The sequence below is a fragment of the Hylobates moloch genome, unplaced genomic scaffold (assembly GCF_009828535.3).
Source record: "Hylobates moloch isolate HMO894 unplaced genomic scaffold, HMol_V3 SCAFFOLD_13, whole genome shotgun sequence".
In the NCBI taxonomy this organism is placed as follows: Eukaryota; Metazoa; Chordata; class Mammalia; order Primates; family Hylobatidae; genus Hylobates; species Hylobates moloch.
Window position 1 is genome coordinate 34307841 of NW_026652288.1, and position 18437 is coordinate 34326277.

General features: G+C 51.9%; 2 protein-coding genes across 5 annotated transcripts; one reads left to right on the forward strand and one right to left on the reverse strand.

Moving 5' to 3' along the window:
- Positions 1-1437: 1437 nt before the first annotated feature.
- Positions 1438-5047, reverse strand: ZNF576 (zinc finger protein 576). 4 transcript variants are annotated; one of them, XM_032172719.2, is made up of 3 exons: positions 4826-5047; positions 4253-4352; positions 1438-2609 (listed from the first exon to the last, which is right to left on the reverse strand). In XM_032172719.2, the coding sequence occupies exons 2-3, from the start codon at positions 4335-4337 to the stop codon at positions 2182-2184; spliced, it is 513 nt and encodes a 170-aa protein (XP_032028610.1). In that variant the 5' UTR covers positions 4338-4352; positions 4826-5047; the 3' UTR covers positions 1438-2181. The 4 variants fall into 4 exon arrangements, with proteins under 4 accessions (XP_032028610.1, XP_058282477.1, XP_032028608.1 ...); XM_058426494.1 differs by having other exon boundaries at positions 4809-5047; XM_032172717.2 differs by having other exon boundaries at positions 4253-4349; positions 4703-5047.
- Positions 5048-5288: 241 nt separating this feature from the next.
- On the forward strand, positions 5289-15862 carry IRGQ (immunity related GTPase Q). The gene is made up of 3 exons (XM_032172720.2): positions 5289-5469; positions 6112-6643; positions 8088-15862. The coding sequence occupies exons 2-3, from the start codon at positions 6114-6116 to the stop codon at positions 9427-9429; spliced, it is 1872 nt and encodes a 623-aa protein (XP_032028611.1). The 5' UTR covers positions 5289-5469; positions 6112-6113; the 3' UTR covers positions 9430-15862.
- Positions 15863-18437: the final 2575 nt, after the last annotated feature.

An 18437-nucleotide genomic window follows, 5' to 3' on the forward strand; every position in this document is an offset into this window, starting at 1 on the left:
ACACACACGCACACGCACACGCACACACCCTACCTACCTGGTAAAGGTGGTGATTCCCAGGATGGAAATTTCTGCTTCCAGACTCAGAGTAGGTTGAATGTCTTATTAGACCAGGGGTTGGCAAACTTCTCCTGTAAAGGGCTAGATGGTAACTATTTTAAGTTCTGTAGTCCATAAAATCTGTTGCAACTATGCAGATCTGCTGTTCTAGGCAAAAGCAGCCATCAACAATACATAAGTGAATGAGTATAAAACTGTTCAAATAAAATTTTATTTGCAAAACCAGGCAGCAGGCTAGAGTTGGCCATAGTTTGCAGACCCCTGTCTTAGGCTGTAAATTCTGTTGCATGTGACAGAGACCCAAAATAATAGTGGCTTAAATAAGATAGAAGTTTCTTTCTTTCTTTGCAATATGGAAGTGGGCTGGTATGGTGGCTGTGCTCCCTGAAATTGACGAGAGACCCAGGCTCCTGCTATCTTGTTGCTCTGCCATCCCACGTGTTGCTCTTGTCCTTATGGTCTGAGATGGCTGGATACCATTTCCGTATTACAGTTAGGAAGGTGGAAAAAAGGTATGTCCCTTTCCTTTTTTTTAAACGGAGTCTCACTCTGTCACCCGGGCTGAAGTGCAATGGCACGATCTTGGCTCACTGCAACCTGTCTCCCAGGTTCAAGCAATTCTCCTGCCTCAGCCTCCCAAGTAGCTGGGATTACAGGCATATGCCACCACACCTGGCTAATTTTTGTATTTTTAGTAGAGACAGGGTTTCACCATGTTGGCCAGGCTGGTCTCAAACTCCTGACCTCAGGTGATCCACTGGCCTCAGCCTCACAAAGTGCTGGGATTACAGGCGTGAGCCACTGTGCCCAGCCGTCCCTTTCTTAAGCTTGCCTATTCTACCCAGGAATTTAGCCAGAAATCAGTCACAAGGCCACATCTAGCTGCAAAGGAATCTGGGAAATGCAGTCTTTTCAGCTACTGTATGCCTAGCTAAAAACAGAGACAGTGATCAGTCTACCACATCCACCTCACCTGTGGGCTTTAAAAACATCCCTCAACATAAACAGAGTCTATAAGTGTTATATGCAAGGCATCAACCATTATCTGCAGGTGCAGGGCAGGTAACTAAGGGGGTAAAACTGGCCTGGTGAGACTCATCTCCAGTTGAGGGTGACACCCACTGCTCCCTCCAGCCTGTTGTAGCGTCTGTCCTGCCCCTGCTGACAATGTGAGCCTAGGTTGGGCCTTTCAAGAGAGCCAAAAATAGGATCTTAATGGGAAATCTCCCAGTGTTGGCCAAATAAAACCCGAAACAGAAGGTATCTCTGTTTGATTCCAAACCAGTTTCCCCATAAAGCGAGGCCAACTCTGGCCTGAGTTCCCCCACCTGCCCACACCCTTATGTTCTCTGGAAATTCCCACTCAAAAGCCAGGGCTCCCTGTTTAGACATTTTAATATGGATGTTTTCTGTTTTTAGATACTATTCCTGTTAGCTTATTCATACCATTTCACCTACACATATGAAAAAAATATTTCATGACTAGAATGATATACAAAATTATTTAAATGAGACATAAATTAACGGGGGACTAGTGCCATCTAGTGCCATGGCCCCTGAGTGAGGATGGCAGGGGGTGGGAAAGAGACACAAGGACTCCAATTGCCACCCCCACTCAATTGGGGTCCAGCTCCCAACTTTGCTGCCCCATCCCCAAAAGCCCAAGTTGCTCCACATCTGGAACTCATCTGGTGGCATTACAGGCCAGCAACACCTCACCTTCCCTGCCCCCATTCAGGCAAAGGTCCAGGGCAATTTGCTCCCATAGCCTATGGCATCCATCTGGGAAGAATGAAGGGTGATGGCACAATCTGCAGCTAGGTATTTAACTGGGAATAAGGGAGACACAAACCATTTCTCTCCCGCACTCCCTTCCCATTTTTTTTTTTAAACAAAAGATTTCATTATTGTCTGATTTCACTGTCTCACGAAGGCCCTGTGTCCTCCAAAGACTGAAGCTCTAAATGAGAATCTTCTGGGTCCTCTTTATTAAGAGCCCTCTGCCTTCCCAGGGGAGGGAAGCAAATCCTTCAGGGCCCCCAGAGTTCCTGCACCCCATATCATCGGTGAGTCCTACCGGCCACAGAGCCACCTGTCACCATGGAGAGGCTTAAGCTGCACTCAGAGCTCCCCCCGGGCATGCCGAATGTAGTGTTGATGCAGCCCTGCTTCCTGAGCAAAGTCTTGACCGCACTCCGTGCAGGCGAAGGTGCCAGGAGGGGCACGGACCTCATGCATCTGGCGGTGCCGCCTCAGAGAAGCAGCCTGCCCAAAGGTCTTGCCACAGTCAGGACAAGGGAAGGTGGGCTGGGCAGTGGTGGTTGCAACTGGCGGGGTGGGCTTGGCGGCTGGACCGTGGCTGCGCTGGTGGGTGATTAGGGCTTTGGAGGAGGGGAAGGAGCGGGCGCAGGTGAAGCAGATGAAGAGGACCCCCTGCAGCTTCTGGGCCACGAAGTCCGCTGGGTGCTCCCGCTTCATGTGACGCTCCTGGAACTTGGAATCTGCGAAGGTGATGAGGCAGCGGGTGCACTTCGGGGCCCCCAGGTGGCCTGAGGGATGTGGGGGAGAGGTCAGGGGAGGCCATCAGGAGTCTCCAAGACCTCTCCTGAACCCCAGAATCATACCAACAATTAACATTGAATGTGCTATGTGCTAGGTTCCATGCTAATGCTGGACAACCAAACGGGAGAACTGTTCTTGGACCTATTTTATGGATGAGCAAACTGAGATTCAAAGAGGTTAGGCAAGTTGCCCATAGTCATGAGGCTAGGAAAGGAAATGGCGGAGCCAGGGTTGGAACCCAGAGTGTCAGCCTGCCCAACAGAGGGGTATGGTGATTACAGCACAGCCTTTGGAGGCAGACTGCTTGGGATCGAATCTCACCTCCACCACTTCCTAGGCAATTACATCAGTTTCCTTATCTGGAAAATGGGCTAATAACAGTATCTACTCCATAGGACCGTTGGAAGAAATAAATGAATTGCTGTACAGTCATTTGCAATTATGACTAATGATACAGAGAAATCCACCCCGACATCCAGGATCTGGCCTGGTACTCACAGCTAGACCTTGATGTTCTGTTGAACATAAATTTTCACAGAATATCAAGGACAGACAAGGCCACGCTGTGACTAGAATGAATCAAGACAAGACTATATCATCGTAATGTCTGAGCACAGACAAAATATGAATGCTGTCCAAGCAGAAAAATGACCAAACATCCTCCTATCCTGGCTAATGTGAATGTCTGCTGCTGCTTTATCAGTCAGAGCTTGAGCCTCGCCTCCTTCCTTCCTCCTTCTGGGTAAGATTTATTACGATAGCCAATCATAGAATTGCCCCTGCTTCCTGGTAGCATCCAATCCAGAGCAAAACAATTTTGCTCGAACCTTCCCCAGAATCACCACCCACAAGCCCAAATCCTATGTCGTTTTTACCATCCTTAGTGAGACACCCCACAGTTCCCCCCATGGTGTGTGTTCTTCGTTGCAGTGAGAAACCCAACGTGTTCAACTGCAGGTGTGTTCCTGGTAGTCTCTGGCTCAAGGGCTTTGAGACTACAGCTCTTGTTACAAATAGCTCTCTTTGCCTCAGTTCCCAGTTTAAAGGGCCTATTATTAGAAGGATTCAATGAGACAATGAATGTTAAAATCGTTCATAATATGAGAATAAATACACCTAGCTCATAATAAAACACTGAGCAGGAGGTGTTGCTATTACGTGTCAAACTGGCTACCATCATTAACCCCTAGCTTCCCCCTTTGCTGCAATTAATCCCATAACCACCCTGTGAGGTGGGTAGTGCCACCCTCTTTTGACAATCAAGGAAACCAAGGCCCAAGTTACACTGAAAGTCTAGGGCAGAGATGGGACCAGAATCTTGGGGCTTCTCTCCCAATAGAACCATTCCCAGCCACATCTCCAACCCAAGCCTCTCCTGGAAGCCACCCTATCTCTCTGAATACATAAGCATTGCAATCCTGCTTATGTGGCCAGAGGAGGGTGAGTGCTCTGGCCACATAAGCTGGTGTGAGGAGATGCACTTCCTGCTAGGGCAGCTCAGGGACCATTACGGCCCCTTCTCAACAGGCAAAACTCTGTGGCGCCTTGGATACCGAAGTGCCACAGAGATCTTCTTAGCATCAGCTCCTGCACCCCACCCTCCTCTAGCCCGCCAGCCATGTGTACTCACAGATGTTGCCTCCTGGGCTCTGGGGACTTCTCTCCTTGGGTGAATCTTGCTGCTTCATGTTCTCTTCAGGGTTCGGGTCCCCCATGGTGCTGGGACCCTTCTAGTCAGGAGAGGAGCATGCATGAGTGAAGCTGTTCATCTGTTACCAGTCTTAGAGGGCACCCTAAGTCTATGACCTTTGACATCGCCAGAGGCTCTCCTTGCCTGCCTTTGACCCCTACGACATACTATCTCCTTGAACTCTAATTGATGGAGTTCTTGCTAAAAGAAGCTTCAAACCTCCCAAAGGACTGGACTTCCTGGGTTTGGGACTCCCCTAGAGTCTTCTCACTGGTGTGACCTGTGACCTGCTGCATCAAACTAACTCCCTGAACTCAGCGTGGAAGCCTTGATCTTTGACACCAGCGTCATCCCAATCTCAAGTGTCTTGGGGCAGGTAGTGATACCCACCCTTTATCCCAGTTCTTCCCGGGAAACATCCTCTGACATCCTGTGATTTTTTGTTCCGCCCAGAGCCCCCGCCTCCCACGCGCGCTTGCAGCTGCTATCCCGCTACCCTCAAGCGCTGCCTACAGGTTTCCTGCTCCAAGGCCTCAGTTTTCCTCCTTAGAGCAGAGGGCTGCCTTTCGCTGCGCCTGTCAGTCGCTGGCTACAGCGCCGCCACCCAGAGACAAGTGGGATAGGGACCACTCAGTCTCAGGGCCCGCGTGGTTTCCGTGCCCTTTTGCCAGATGAGCCTCTCGTAGCCGAGATCTCGGATTTGCCATTCGGCAGTAGTATAGTCGCACCAGCCCGGTCCTTAAAATAACGGGAGGGGTCCTTCTCTGCCCTATGGCACGTTATGATGACGTTCAGCCTCCCGCGGCGTAGCTAACTAAGCTTTTTGCGCATGCGTGGGTAGGCTCTCGTGGCGCGCAGGCGCGTTGACTCATTCATTGTTCTAGGCCCTGAGGCCGCCGAAGAGGGGCGTGCGCACTTCGGCCGTTCTGCGCAGGCGCTGCGAAGGGCTTGGTCTCTGCGGTCTGTCTTCCAAGACACACCCCCTTGGAAGAGGGAGTGACGTCAGGTTGAAGCTACCGGGACGGGTCCCGGCATCTCTAAATCACCGCGCCCTGGCCTCTTCGGCCTCCGTCCGCCGTGGCCCAGGGGCCGGGCTTCTCAGCTGCTGACCCACTGCCACCGACTGCGCTCTCTCCCGTGGGTCGGCTTTTTGCTCGGTTGGTGATTTGGAAGGGGGAAGGGGAAAGATAAAAATAACAATGTGTCCGAGGGAGGAGGGACTGGAAGCCAGATTTCTGAGGTTTTATTTGTCTTTATTTATTTTTCAGAGAGGGTCTTGCTCTGTCGTCTGGGCTGGAGTGCGGTGGTGTGATCACGGCCCACTGCAGCCTCCAACTCCTGGGCTCATGCGATCCTCCCGCCGGAGCCTTCCGAGTAGCTGGGGCTACAGGCGCACGCCACCACGCCCGGCTAAATTTTATTTTTTGTAGAGACAGATACTACCAGAGAGGGCCCCACATGTTGGCCAGGCTGGTCTCGAATTCCTGGCCTCAAGCGATCCTCCGGCCTCGGCCTCCCAAAGCGCTGGGATTACAGGCATGAGCCACCGCGCCTGATTTCAGAGTTTTTGAAGCAGAAAGGGAAACGTTTCCATCTAGAAAGAGGGCGGACAGACAGGACCCCTGGGATTCTGGGGGAATAGGGTCTGGGCTCTGGATTTTTTAGGTCCTGGAGAGTGACACTCAAGAACCGAAGGGGACAGGGTGGAGGACTGAGGCCTGGGTTCCGAGTGGGGCGGCTAGGAAAGGAAAAGGCTAGGTGCTCCCTGACCCGGGTCTTCTCCACCCGTTGCTTTCCAGCCATGCCTCCGCCGCAGGGTGATGTGACCGCCTTGTTCCTGGGGCCTCCGGGCTTGGGGAAGTCCGCGCTGATCGCAGCGCTGTGCGACAAGGATGTGGAGACGCTCGAGGCCCCCGAGGGACGGCCGGACTCCGGGGTCCCCAGCCTAAGAGCTGCGGGCCCAGGCCTTTTTCTGGGCGAGCTGAGCTGCCCACCCGCAGCACCGGGGCCCTGGGCGGCGGAAGCCAACGTGCTGGTACTGGTGCTGCCCGGACCCGAGGGGAACGGGGAACCGTTGGCTCCAGCCCTGGGAGAGGCAGCGCGGGCCGCCCTGGCTCGAGGGACCCCGCTACTGGCTGTGCGGAACCTGCGTCCTGGGGATTCACAGACTGCTGCCCAGGCCCGTGATCAGACAGCAGCTCTGCTGAACAGCGCGGGGTTAGGAGCCGCGGATCTGTTTGTGCTACCGGCACACTGCGGCAGCAGCGACGGCTGCGAGGAGCTAGAGCGCCTCCGGGCGGCGCTGCAGAGCCAGGCAGAAGCGCTGCGGAGGTGAGTGCCGGCTTTCTGGCTGGGTCCGTTAGTCGAGACCCTAGGCACCTAGGTGCGTCCGTGGAGGTCCATGAGATCCCTCTCCCAGTGAGTTTGGGGCAAGGCTTAGCTCTGTTATTATTATTTTTTTTTTTCCTGAGAGACAGGGTCTCGCTATGTTGGTTAGGTTGAATTTGAACTCCTGGCCTTAAGCAATACTCCCGCCTCAGCCTCCCAAAGTGCTAGGATTACAGGTGTGAACCACCACACCTGGCCTTTTTTTTGAGACAGGGTCTCACTCTGTCTCCCAGGCTGGAGTGTAGTGCCAGGATCCTAGCTCACTGAGGGCCTCCACCTCCTGGGCTCAAATGATCCTCCTGCCTCAGCCCCCAAGTAGCTAATACTACAGGCTGCAAAACAGGATCTCACTGTTTCCCCAGGCTGGTCTTGAACTCTTGGCCTCAAGCCATGCCCCCACCCAGGCTTCCCAAAGCCCTAGAATTAAAAGGGAAAGGCTTAACACTTTATCTGCTGGGGTCCTGAGGCTCCTTTTTCCAGGCCCTGCCCTGACCAAGGTGATCCACCCTCCTTGGCCTCCCAAAGTGCTGGGATTACAGGCGTGAGACACTCTGCCCAGCTCCCTGGAAGATTTTACCTGAAAACTCTAATCCTTGAGCCCTCCCCACCATCAGCTTTGTTTTCAAGCTACCTAAAGCCACACCCGCAATGAGCTTTATTATTTTGGGGCATCCTCATCCACCTCCTTTCTCCAGCTCCCTCTCGTTTCTGTGCCCACTTGCTGGCTACCTCCTGAATTTGCTCTACCATCTGCCAGCCTCCCCATTTTACAGACTTTAAAACGAGGCTCTGAGAGGGACAGTCCCTTGTCCCAGTACACTATCATCTTTTTTCCTTAGCCTCACCTGCCCAGGAGTCACCTTAGCCACTCCCCCTTGGTAAGAACTAGTAGATGAGATTTCTCCCCTCACTGACCCTCCTTAGGCCCAGCCCCTGAAAAGAGTGCCCTTGGGGACCTTGTCTGTCTCAAATAGTGCTGGACTTGTGTTTAGGCCACAATACAGTTGCGAGTCTTTGTTCTAGGCCCCACCGTCTGTGAGCTTTGTCCCACCCAGCACAGCTGACCCTTGGAAAAAACCCCGCCCCCAAATACTGTATTCCATGGAAGCTTTAGCCCAATCCCCATTTTAGGCTAGGGTGAGAAACCTGACCTTATGTCCACCCGTTCAATAATCAAGACTCCCATTATTGCTTGAAGCCCCACCCATATAATCATGGCCCCTCCCCATCTGGTTTTTATTTGCTGTGCCATCAGTCTGGCCCTTCCCTTTCCTACCCCTGCCCCATTCTGAGATCATTAGGACAGCTCTGCCCTTGTCGTCGTAGCCCAGTCCATGTCACCCAGCCCCTCTTCTACCTTTGACCCTGTCCCTTCTTGTCCCCACAGGCTCCTGCCACCGGCCCAGGATGGCTTCGAGGTGCTGGGTGCAGCAGAGCTGGAGGCTGTGCGTGAGGCCTTTGAGACCGGCGGCCTGGAGGCTGCGCTGTCGTGGGTGCGCTCAGGCCTGGAGCGCCTGGGCAGCGCACGGCTAGACCTGGCCGTGGCCGGCAAGGCTGATGTGGGCCTTGTGGTGGACATGCTGCTTGGATTGGATCCTGGCGACCCAGGTGCTGCGCCTGCTTCGGTCCCCACGGGACCCACTCCCTTCCCAGCCCCAGAGCGCCCGAATGTGGTGCTCTGGACCGTGCCTCTGGGCCCCACGGGCACTGCCACCACCGCGGCCGCCGCCTCTCACCCAACGCACTACGACGCCCTCATCCTCGTCACCCCTGGGGCCCCCGCTGAGAAGGACTGGGCCCAGGTCCAGGCCATGGTGCTACCAGATGCGCCTCTTGTCTGCGTGCGCACTGACGGCGAGGGCGAGGATCCGGAGTGTCTGGGAGAAGGCAAGATGGAGAAACCCAACAGCGAGAGCTTAAAGAACGCAGGCGGAGGGGGATTGGAGAATGCACTCAGTAAGGGAAGGGGGAAATGTAGCCCTGGATCGCAGAAAGCAGGCAGCGGGGAAGGTCCTGGGAAAGCTGGCAGCGAGGGTTTGCAGCAGGTTGTCGGCATGAAGAAATCAGGTGGTGGCGACTCAGAGCAGGCAGCCGTGTTAAGCCCGGAGGACGAGACGTGGGAGGTGCTGGAGGAGGCGCCGCCGCCAGTGTTCCCCCTACGGCCTGGCGGACTTCCAGGGCTGTGCGAATGGCTGCGGCGAGCGCTCCCCCCAGCCCAGGCGGGGGCGCTGCTGCTGGCGTTGCCACCAGCATCTCCCAGCGCTGCCCGAACCAAGGCTGCGGCGTTGCGGGCCGGGGCGTGGAGGCCAGCTCTGCTGGCTAGTCTGGCGGCGGCGGCAGCACCACTCCCAGGGCTGGGCTGGGCATGCGACGTGGCACTTCTGCGGGGTCAGCTGGCGGAGTGGCGACGGGGCCTGGGGCTGGAACCCGCGGCACTGGCTCGACGTGAGCGCGCCCTGGGCCTGGCTTCTGGAGAGCTGGCAGCTCGCGCTCATTTCCCAGGCCCGGTGACGCGCGCCGAGGTGGAAGCAAGGCTGGGCGCCTGGGCGGGCGAGGGCACTGCTGGGGGCGCAGCACTGGGCGCCCTCTCCTTCCTCTGGCCTGCGGGTGGTGCAGCGGCGACAGGTGGCCTGGGCTACCGAGCGGCTCACGGCGTCCTGCTGCAGGCTCTCGATGAGATGCGGGCTGATGCTGAGGCTGTGCTGGCACCCCCTGAGCCTGCCCAGTGAGGAGTGGGAAGGGGCTTGGGAGTCCAGACTCTGACAGGGGATGCCTGGGCTTAATCCTGGGTGCTTACGGGGATGTGGGCTCTTGACTTCTAGCTGGGATGTGTGACTTCTCATCACCTGGATTCAGAGAGTCTGGGGGACAGGAATCCTGATTTCTTTTTTTTTTTTTTTTTTTTGAGATGAAGTCTCTTGTTGCCCAGGCTGGAGTGCAATGGCGGGACCTCGGCTTACTGCAACTTCCGCCTCCCGGGTTCAAGCTATTCTCCTGCCTCAGCGTCCGGAGTAGCTGGGATTACAGGTGCCTGCCACCATGCCTGGCTAATTTTTTTTTTTTTGAGACGGAGTCTCGCTCTCTCACCCAGGCTGGAGTGCAGTGGCGGGATCTCGGCTCACTGCAGGCTCCGCCCCCCGGGGTTCACGCCATTCTCCTGCCTCAGCCTCCCGCGGAGCTGGGACTACAGGCGCCCGCCACCTCGCCCGGCTAATTTTTTGTATTTTTAGTAGAGACGGGGTTTCACCGTGTTAGCCAGGATGGTCTCGATCTCCTGACCTCGTGATCCGCCCGCCTCAGCCTCCCAAAGTGCTGGGATTACAGGCTTGAGCCACCGCGCCCAGCTCGGAATCCTGATTTCTTTGGGAACCATGGTGCGTGACATCCAGACCCGTCTGTCCTGAAGGGAGTTGGGTGCCCAGACTCTAGCAGGGACTATGTCTTTGTCTCCTAGGGAGTAGAAACGAGTTGCTGGATGTTTCGTCCTCCAGGGGAGGGGGGTAGAAGTCCTGTTTCCTAATTGGTGGGGAGGTGTCCATGACTGGGACCTGAACTCTATCTAGTATAGGGGAGGGAGACCTGATCGCCCCAGGGAGCTGGAACTCTTGGGCTTCAGAGCCTCAGAGGGAAACAGGGTCTACATTTCTCTGGGAGAAAAAGCCTGCGCACAGGTCCCCAAGGAGCAGTGGGCTTTGAATCTTGATGGGGTGGCGGAGGCCCCTGGGGTCTCAGACCCCGGGGTTCTAAGATGGCTGTGGACCTTGGTTCCTAAATCTTGGGTAAGAGGAGGTCTGCATCTGGAGGAGGGATCGGGGGCTTGTGGGAGAAAGCTGGAGACTTCTTGATCTCTCCTGGGGAGTGGATGGGTTTTTATAATTGCCCTCCAAAAGTATGTAGGGAGGGTGGTCCCACAAAAATGAGGTGAGGTGGGTAAGAGGTCTGGGCATGGTGGGCTGTGGGAGTAGCCAGGGACCAGGAATGAGGCCTTCTGGGTGTGGAAGGGCAGGAAAGCATACCTCAGAGACAGCTCCTCCAAACCTTGTATTGGGATCCCGGCAACTGCCTCTCTGAGTGTGACTGGGAAGGGATATGACTGCCTTCATCTTCTAGGTGCTGAGCAATTCAGGTGATCTCTGGGGAGTCTGTTTCTCTGTCTCTTTTCTTTAGGAGTTTCTATCTTTTTTTTGGCCTTGGTTTCTCCTGTTATTTAACCATAACCCTTTCTGGCCTTGGTGTTTTGTGCACCTTCCTTTTTGGAAGAGCAGCTGTACTGCTGCACTGGTCCAAACACTTCTGTATAGACACCTCAGGTATCCCCAAGAGGCTCTGCTTTCTGGTGTACGTAGAGGGTGCTGCATTGAGCCAGGGGCCCACAAAATGGGTGGTCAGGCATTCGAGACCATGGGAATATGCCAGGAGTGAATGAAGCAAAGGCAGAAACCACAGTGCCTGGAATGTTCTAGGCTGCTAGCCACACGTGGGGGAAAAGTTGCAGGTTACAGAATTCTTCAGTGTCAAAAACAGAAAAGGAGGATCTGAGAATCCAAGCGATAGAATCCCTTTTGTTGTAGACAGAGCAAAATCCAGAGAGGGCAGGCTTGAGGCCCAACAGCACACAGTAAGGCCCTGTGGGTCTGGCCCTTGCCCGTTCTCATTCCCTGCCCCTTCTCACTCCTGTCCAGCCTGATAGACTTTCCTTCTTTTTTTTTTTTTTTTTTTTTTTTGAGATGGAGTCTCACCTTGTCACCCAGTCTGGAGTACAGGGATGTGATCACTGCTCACTTCAACCTCCCTCTCCCAGCTTCAAGCGATTCTCCTGCCTCAGCCTCCCGAGTAGCTGAGATGACAGGCATGTGCCACCACACCTGGCTGATTTTTGTAGTTTAGTAGAGAAGGGATTTCACCCTCTTGGTCAGGCTGATCTCGAACTCCTGACCTCAGGTTATCTACCCGACTCAGACTCCCAAAGTGCTGGGATTACAGGTGTGAGCCATCGTGCCCGCCTGACTTTCCTTCTGATGCCTGAGTGGCCACCTTGAGTCCTGTGTGGGGACCCTTGCACCTGCTGTTCTCTTTCCTTCAAGGCTCTACTCACAACTTCCTGTTCTACTCTCAAACCTTCCTGTGACGGGCTTAGTCAGATCTCGGCTCACGTATCCCCTCAGAGAGGCCTTCCCCTCCCTACCACCCTATCTGAAGTAGCTCACATCCCCCCATTATTCATTTTGGCCAGTTGAGTTTCCTTGTAGCAATTATTACTGTCAAAAATGATCTTATTTATTTACCTGTTTATTGGCTTTTGACCTGTTGCCTGTCCTGTTCTCTGTTGTTCCCCCAGCATCTAGAACAATAGGTGCCTGACACAATAGGTGCTTCGTAAATATTTATTATTATTATTATTATTATTATTATTATTATTTTAGAGACAGGGTCTTGCTCTGTTGCCCAGGCTGGAATACAGTGGGATGATCGTGGCTCACTGCCATCTCCAACTCCTGGGCTCAAACGATCCTCCCACCTCTGCCTACAGAGTAGCTGGGTCTATAGGTACGTAGCACCAAATTTTCTGTAGAGACGGGGGTCTTGCTTTGTAGCCCACACGAGTGTTGAACTCCTGGCCTCAAGTGATCCTCCTGCCTTGATGGGATTACAAGTGTGAGCCACCACACCCAGCCTAAATGTTTATTTCATTGATCAGTGTCAGAACTAGGGTTGGAAGTTAGATTGTTGATCTCTTGCCACAAGATAGGAAAATGGAGCAAGATGAAGAGAAACGAGCATTTAATGGGAGAGAACACCCTTGTCTGAGGTCAGGGACCTGGGAAGCAAGCACGACTTTGCCACTGTCACTGTGTTACTTGGACAGTGCCTTATTTTCCCATCTGTGAAATGAAAGAGCTGGATAAGAATCTTAAATAGTTTTGAGATACTGGCTCCCTTAAAAGCTGAAGACAAGGGTAACTGATCCAAGGGCAGATACTCGAGGGATGGTACCATCATCTCCAGCTTGGACTCCTACTGCTGACACAATTTGTCCCATCAAAGTTGAGATATCTACCATGGGGAAGAGCACTTGGTTCTATACAGAATGGCTCGAGGCATTTTCATGAAAGCTCTTTCAGCTTTAGGGGAAGAATATTCATCTATATCTGTAATATCTACACCTCTTTACCCCATCATATTAGTGTCTAAGCCCTGCAATCAGGCATGTCAGCCAGGTGATGGAATGGGAGGGCTGCAGGGCAGCACTGTCCAGTAGAAACAAAATGCAAGCCACATATGTCATTTTAAGTTTTCTTTTTTTTGAGATGGAGTTTCACTCCGTCACCCAGGCTGGAGTGTAGTGGCACGATCTCAGCTCACTGCAACCTCTGCCTCCCGGGTTCATGTGATTCTCCTGCCTCAGCCTCCTGAGTAGCTGGGATTACAGGCGTATGCCACCATGCCTGGCTAATTTTTGTATTTTTAGTAGAGATGGGGTTTCACCATGTTGGTCAGGCTGGTCTCGAACTACTGACCTCAGGCCACCCGCCTTGGCCTCCCAAAGTGCTGGGATTACAGGCATGAGCCACCGCGCCCAGCTAATTTTTGTATTTTTACTTTATTTATTTATTTTTTTGGAGACGGAGTCTCGCTCTGTCACCCAGGCTGGAGTGCAGTTGTGCGATCTTGGCTCACTGCAACCTCAGCCTCCTGAGTAGCTGGGATTACAGGCATGCACCAGCTAATTTTTGTATTTTTAGTAGAAATGGGGTTTCACTGTGTTGGCCAGGCTGGTCTTGAACTCCTGACCTCAGGTGATCCACCGGCCTCAGCCTCCCAAAGTGCTGGGATTATAGGCGTTAGCCACTGCACCCGTCCTAATTTTTGTATTTTTAGTAGAGATGGGGTTTCAGCATGTTGGCTAAGCTGGTCTGGAAGTCATGGCCTCAAGTTATCTGCCCACCTCAGCCTCCCAAAGTGCTGAGATTACAGCCAAGTTTTCTAATAGCCACATTAGAGAAGTAAAAGGAAACAGATTAAATTCATTTTAACATGTTTTACTTAACCCAATGTATCCAAAATAGCATTTCAACATGTCATCGGTTTTTTAGTTTTTTTTTTTTTTTTTTTTTTTTTTGAGATAGTGCTTTGCTTTGTTGCCCAGGCTGGAGTGCAGTGGCACAATCTCGGCTCACTGCAACCTCCACCTTCCAGGTTCAAGTGATTCTCCTGCCTCAGCCTCCCGAGTAGCTAGGATTACAGGCACCCACCACCATGCCCACTAATTTTTGTATTTTTGGTTAGAGGTGGGGTTTTGCCATGTTGGCCAGGCTAGTCTCAAACTCCTGACCTCAGGTGATCCGCCCACCTTGGCCTCTCAAAGTGCTAGGATTACAGGCATGAGCCACCGCGCCTGGTGTCATCGGTATTATTTAAATGAATTATGTTACATTCTTTTATGCTGTCTTCAAAATCTGTTGTATATTTTACACTTACACCAAATCTCAATTACCATGATACATTTTTATCTGAAATGCTTGATCTGTATTTTGATTTCATAAAATTCATTGTTGGAGAAGTAGATTCACATATCTAAGTTGTTCCAATTATATAGTAGTTTTCCAAAAACTGAGATGGGTGTCCATTTTTTTTAAGTAGAGATACAGGTCTGGTTATGTTGACCAAGTTGGTGGGTTGTTTTGTTTCGTTTTGAGACAGTCTCACTTTGTCACCCAGGCTGGAGGGCAGTGGCATGACCTCAGCTCACTGCAACCTCTGCCTCCCAGGTTCAACTGATTCTCTTGCATCAGCCTCCTGAGTAGCTGGGACTACAGGTGTGTGCCACCATGCCCGGCTAATTTTGGTATTTTTCTCAGAGATGGGGTTTCACCATGTTGGGCATGCTGGTCTTAAACTGCTGACCTCAGGTGATCTGCCCACCTCAGCCTCCCAAAGTGCTAGGATTACATAGTGAGCCACCAAGCTGGTTTTGAACCCCTGGCCCAAAGTGATCTTTCCACCTCAGCCTTCCAAAGTGCTGGTATTACAGGCATGGGCTACCGCACCTGGCCTCAGCTGTTCAATTAAAAGTAAATAAAACTTAAAATTCTATGTTTCATTGGCAGTAGTGCAACATTAATACTGAGTAGCCACATGTGATCAGTGGCTACAGTATTGGACAGGGCAGGTACAGAATACTTCCATCAACATAGAAAATTCTATCAGTCTAGTTCTAGGGGCAGATAGTCCTTCAACTGACGGGCAAGTCACTCTACAAATGGCATCTACCTCACATGGTTATGGTGAGAATTCAGCATATATATGTACATGCATGCACACAACATGCACACACACACATAACATAGTGCACCCTTTCCTGAAAAGCCTGACACAGAGCTCAAACGTGAGTGCCACCCACCCCTGGGCAGCACCAAGATGGCTCTAGTCTGGGCGCCTTTGTCTCACCCCCATGCCTTTGCTCGAAGTGTGCTCCTCATTTTTCTGCCACTTTGACCCTGTCTCTGATTTGGTCCTGTCTGACATCCCTGCCATATGCTTCGCTGCTCTCAATTTCCTCTGCCCTCATGCCAGCAGGAGTCATGCCAGAGATCATATCTGAGAAAGCAAGACAATTTTGTGTGTGTGTCTGTGCCCATAGAGGAGTGCTGGTTGTGTTGATATAGTTGTAGATTGGTTGTGTTTACACAGTTGTATATATTGACGCCCTTGAGTGTTATGACTTCTTTTGGGGGTGGTCGCCTTTTAAATGATGACTTTTGATGGGATTCCATTTTAGTCTTTGTGAAGACGTAAGGTTGTTGGTAGGCATCTGTCCCTGGGAGCATCCAAGCAGAAAAGACTAAGACTCCCTTGTAGACAGATCACTGGCCACCACTGAAGTGTGTCTGCATGGCACCACAGGGCTGGAAGACCCTTGAAGGCAGGAATTCAAGGAAATGTGTGATGAATTTTGGCATTGCCATCAGAAGCAGAACAGGCATGGAAAACTTGGGTGAGTGGGCGAGACAACCTCATCACCACAGCAGAGTTCCATACATGCCTGGATAATGATGGAGGGATTTGTGTCCACTGCAGTGGGGAACCATGAAGGACATATCAAGGGTGTGGTTGGCCTGTGGTGCTCTTTGGAGGAATGAATAAAAATGAATAGAAATCCTATTGCGTGTCTGTTCTTTTGGAGTTTGAGGGAAAAGAAAGATCCTTGAGATTATGACTGGGCTGGAAACCTAGACTCCAGCGTCTGGGGATAGGAGGGATGGTGGGGAATCCGCTGGGAAAGACTGGGCTGTGATCAAGAGAATTTATCAGTATCTGAGTTTTGCCACCCTAGAAAGAGTGCAGGCAGACTTACTGTTTAAACATTGGGAGCTTATGATGGTAAAGCACCTTAGCTCTGGAGCCAGCTATACCCATTAATGACCCCAATTGGGCCAGCCTTTCTGTAGCCATGCCCTTGGATTCTTGCTCTCCTAGGCTTGACTATGGTTTGCTTCAGCCACTAGAACAATAGCAAACATGATACAAGCAGAGGCTTGAAAAGTGCTTATGCAGCCGGGTGTGGTGGCTCACACCTATAATCCCAGCACTTTGGGAGGCCAAGGCGGGCAGATCACAAGGTCAGGAGATCGAGACCATCCTGGCTAACACAGTGAAACCCCATCTCTCTACTAAGAATACAAAAAATTAGCCGGGTGTGGTGGTGCACACCTGTAGTCCCAGCTACTCGGGAGGCTGAGGCAGGAGAATAGCTTGAACCCGGGAGGCTGAGGCAGGAGAATAGCTTGAACCCGGGAGGCGGAGGTTGTAGTGAGCTGAGACTGCACCACTGCACTCCAGCCTGGGCGACAGAGCAAGACTTTGTCTCAAAAAAAAAAAAAAAAAAGTGCTTATGCACTGGGACTTCCTCTCTTGCTCCCCTTGGGACCCCTACCACCACTGCCACATCCAAACCCTGGGCTGGCTGAGCATGGTGGCATATGGGTATAAACCCATAATCCCAACACTTAGGGAGGCAAAGGTGGAAGAATTTCATGAGCCCAGGAGATCGAGACCAGCCTGGGCAACATGGCAAGACCCCCATCTCTACAAAAAAGCAACAACAACAAAATTAGCCAGATGTGGTGGTGTGCACCTGTGGTCCCAACTACATGGGGGAGGCTGAGGCAAGCGGATTGTTTGAGCCCAGGAAGTCGAGGAAGTGAGCTATGATGGCTCCACTACACTCCAGCCTGGGTGACAGAGCAAGACAATGTCTAAAAAAATAAAAAGAAGGAAAGGAAGAGAAAAGATCTGGGCTAACCTGCTGGGTAATAAAGGGAAAAGAGACACATGGCTCCGTCATCCTTAATCCCCACCACCCATAGCCAACCAATCTCTGAAACAGAGCTCCCTAGCTGATAGGCAGCTGAACCCAGCTGAGACCAGCAAAAGAACTGCCCAGCTGATCCCAGACCAAGCTGCAACCCAGAGAATCATTAACTAAATAGGTGATTGTTCTAAACCACTAAATTTTGGAGTGGTTTGTTGTGTAGCAAAAGCAACTAATACAGACTTGTTCTCTCTGTGTGTGATGTGGTCTCTTTCTCCCCAACAACATAACCCAGTGATTAAAATCTTAAACTCTGCCACTTTTTAGCTGTGTGACCGCCAATGTGACAGCCTTCTGAGCCTCTGATGTCTCTTGAAAACAGGGATGTGAATAATAGTGCCTATCACATAGAGTTGTGAAAATAAAATGAAAAACAGCTTCTAAGGGGTCATGGTGGTCATTTGTGCTATTAATGAAAAGTGCAGTTCTCTGCCTTCTGACCTTGGGGCAGGATCTCACTTCCTGGTGCCCATGTGGCTGGGTGGGCCATGTGACTAGCTCCATCCAGTGACTCGTATTAAGTCACTTCTGGGTCACAGCATGTGATTGCCCGTGGTAGACTTCCTGTGACACAGAAATTGGCCACATTCAAGTCGGTGGATGCTTTATTTTATTTATTTAAGGCAGGGTCTCACTCTGTCACCCAGGCTGGAATGCAGTGGCAAGATCTCAGCTCACTGCAGCCTCTGCCTCCCAGACTCAAGCAATCCTCCCGCCTCAGCCTCCCAGGTAGCTGGGACTATAGGCGTGCACCACCACGCCTGGCAAATTTTTTTTTTTTTTTTTTTTGTATTTTCATAGAGATGGGGTTTCGCCATGTTGCCCGGACTGGTCTCAAATTCCTGGGCTCAAGCGGTCCTCCTGCCTCGGCCTCCCAAAGTGCTGGGATGACAGGCGTGAGCCATTGTGCCCTGCCGGTGGCTGATTTATGACTATGATGAGCAAAACACCCTCTGGATAGTGCTAGGGTGAAGGAAAAGTTAACCTTTTGTGAATGGGCAGTCATTCAGCAAATATCCACCTCTCCCTTCCACTGGAGGGGGAATATATTTCCCTGCTCCACTGATGGGTTTGACCATATGATTTACTTAATAGAATTTTAGCAGACCTAACCTTAGCAAGGGCCTTAAATACACTTGGCTTTTGTGTTCCTGTGATGTGCCATGAGAACATTTGCCAGGGAGCTGTTGATCCCAGAAAATTGTGGAATCTCATGGAAGAGACCTGAATCCTCCCAAACTGCAGCCAAAGCAGCCATCCCACAAACTCTTATAAGAATGCTTGTTGGCCGGGCGCGGTGGCTCACGCTTGTAATCCGAGTTGCAGTGATGGCCAGGATACAGTCTAGGACACAGGAGAACCGTC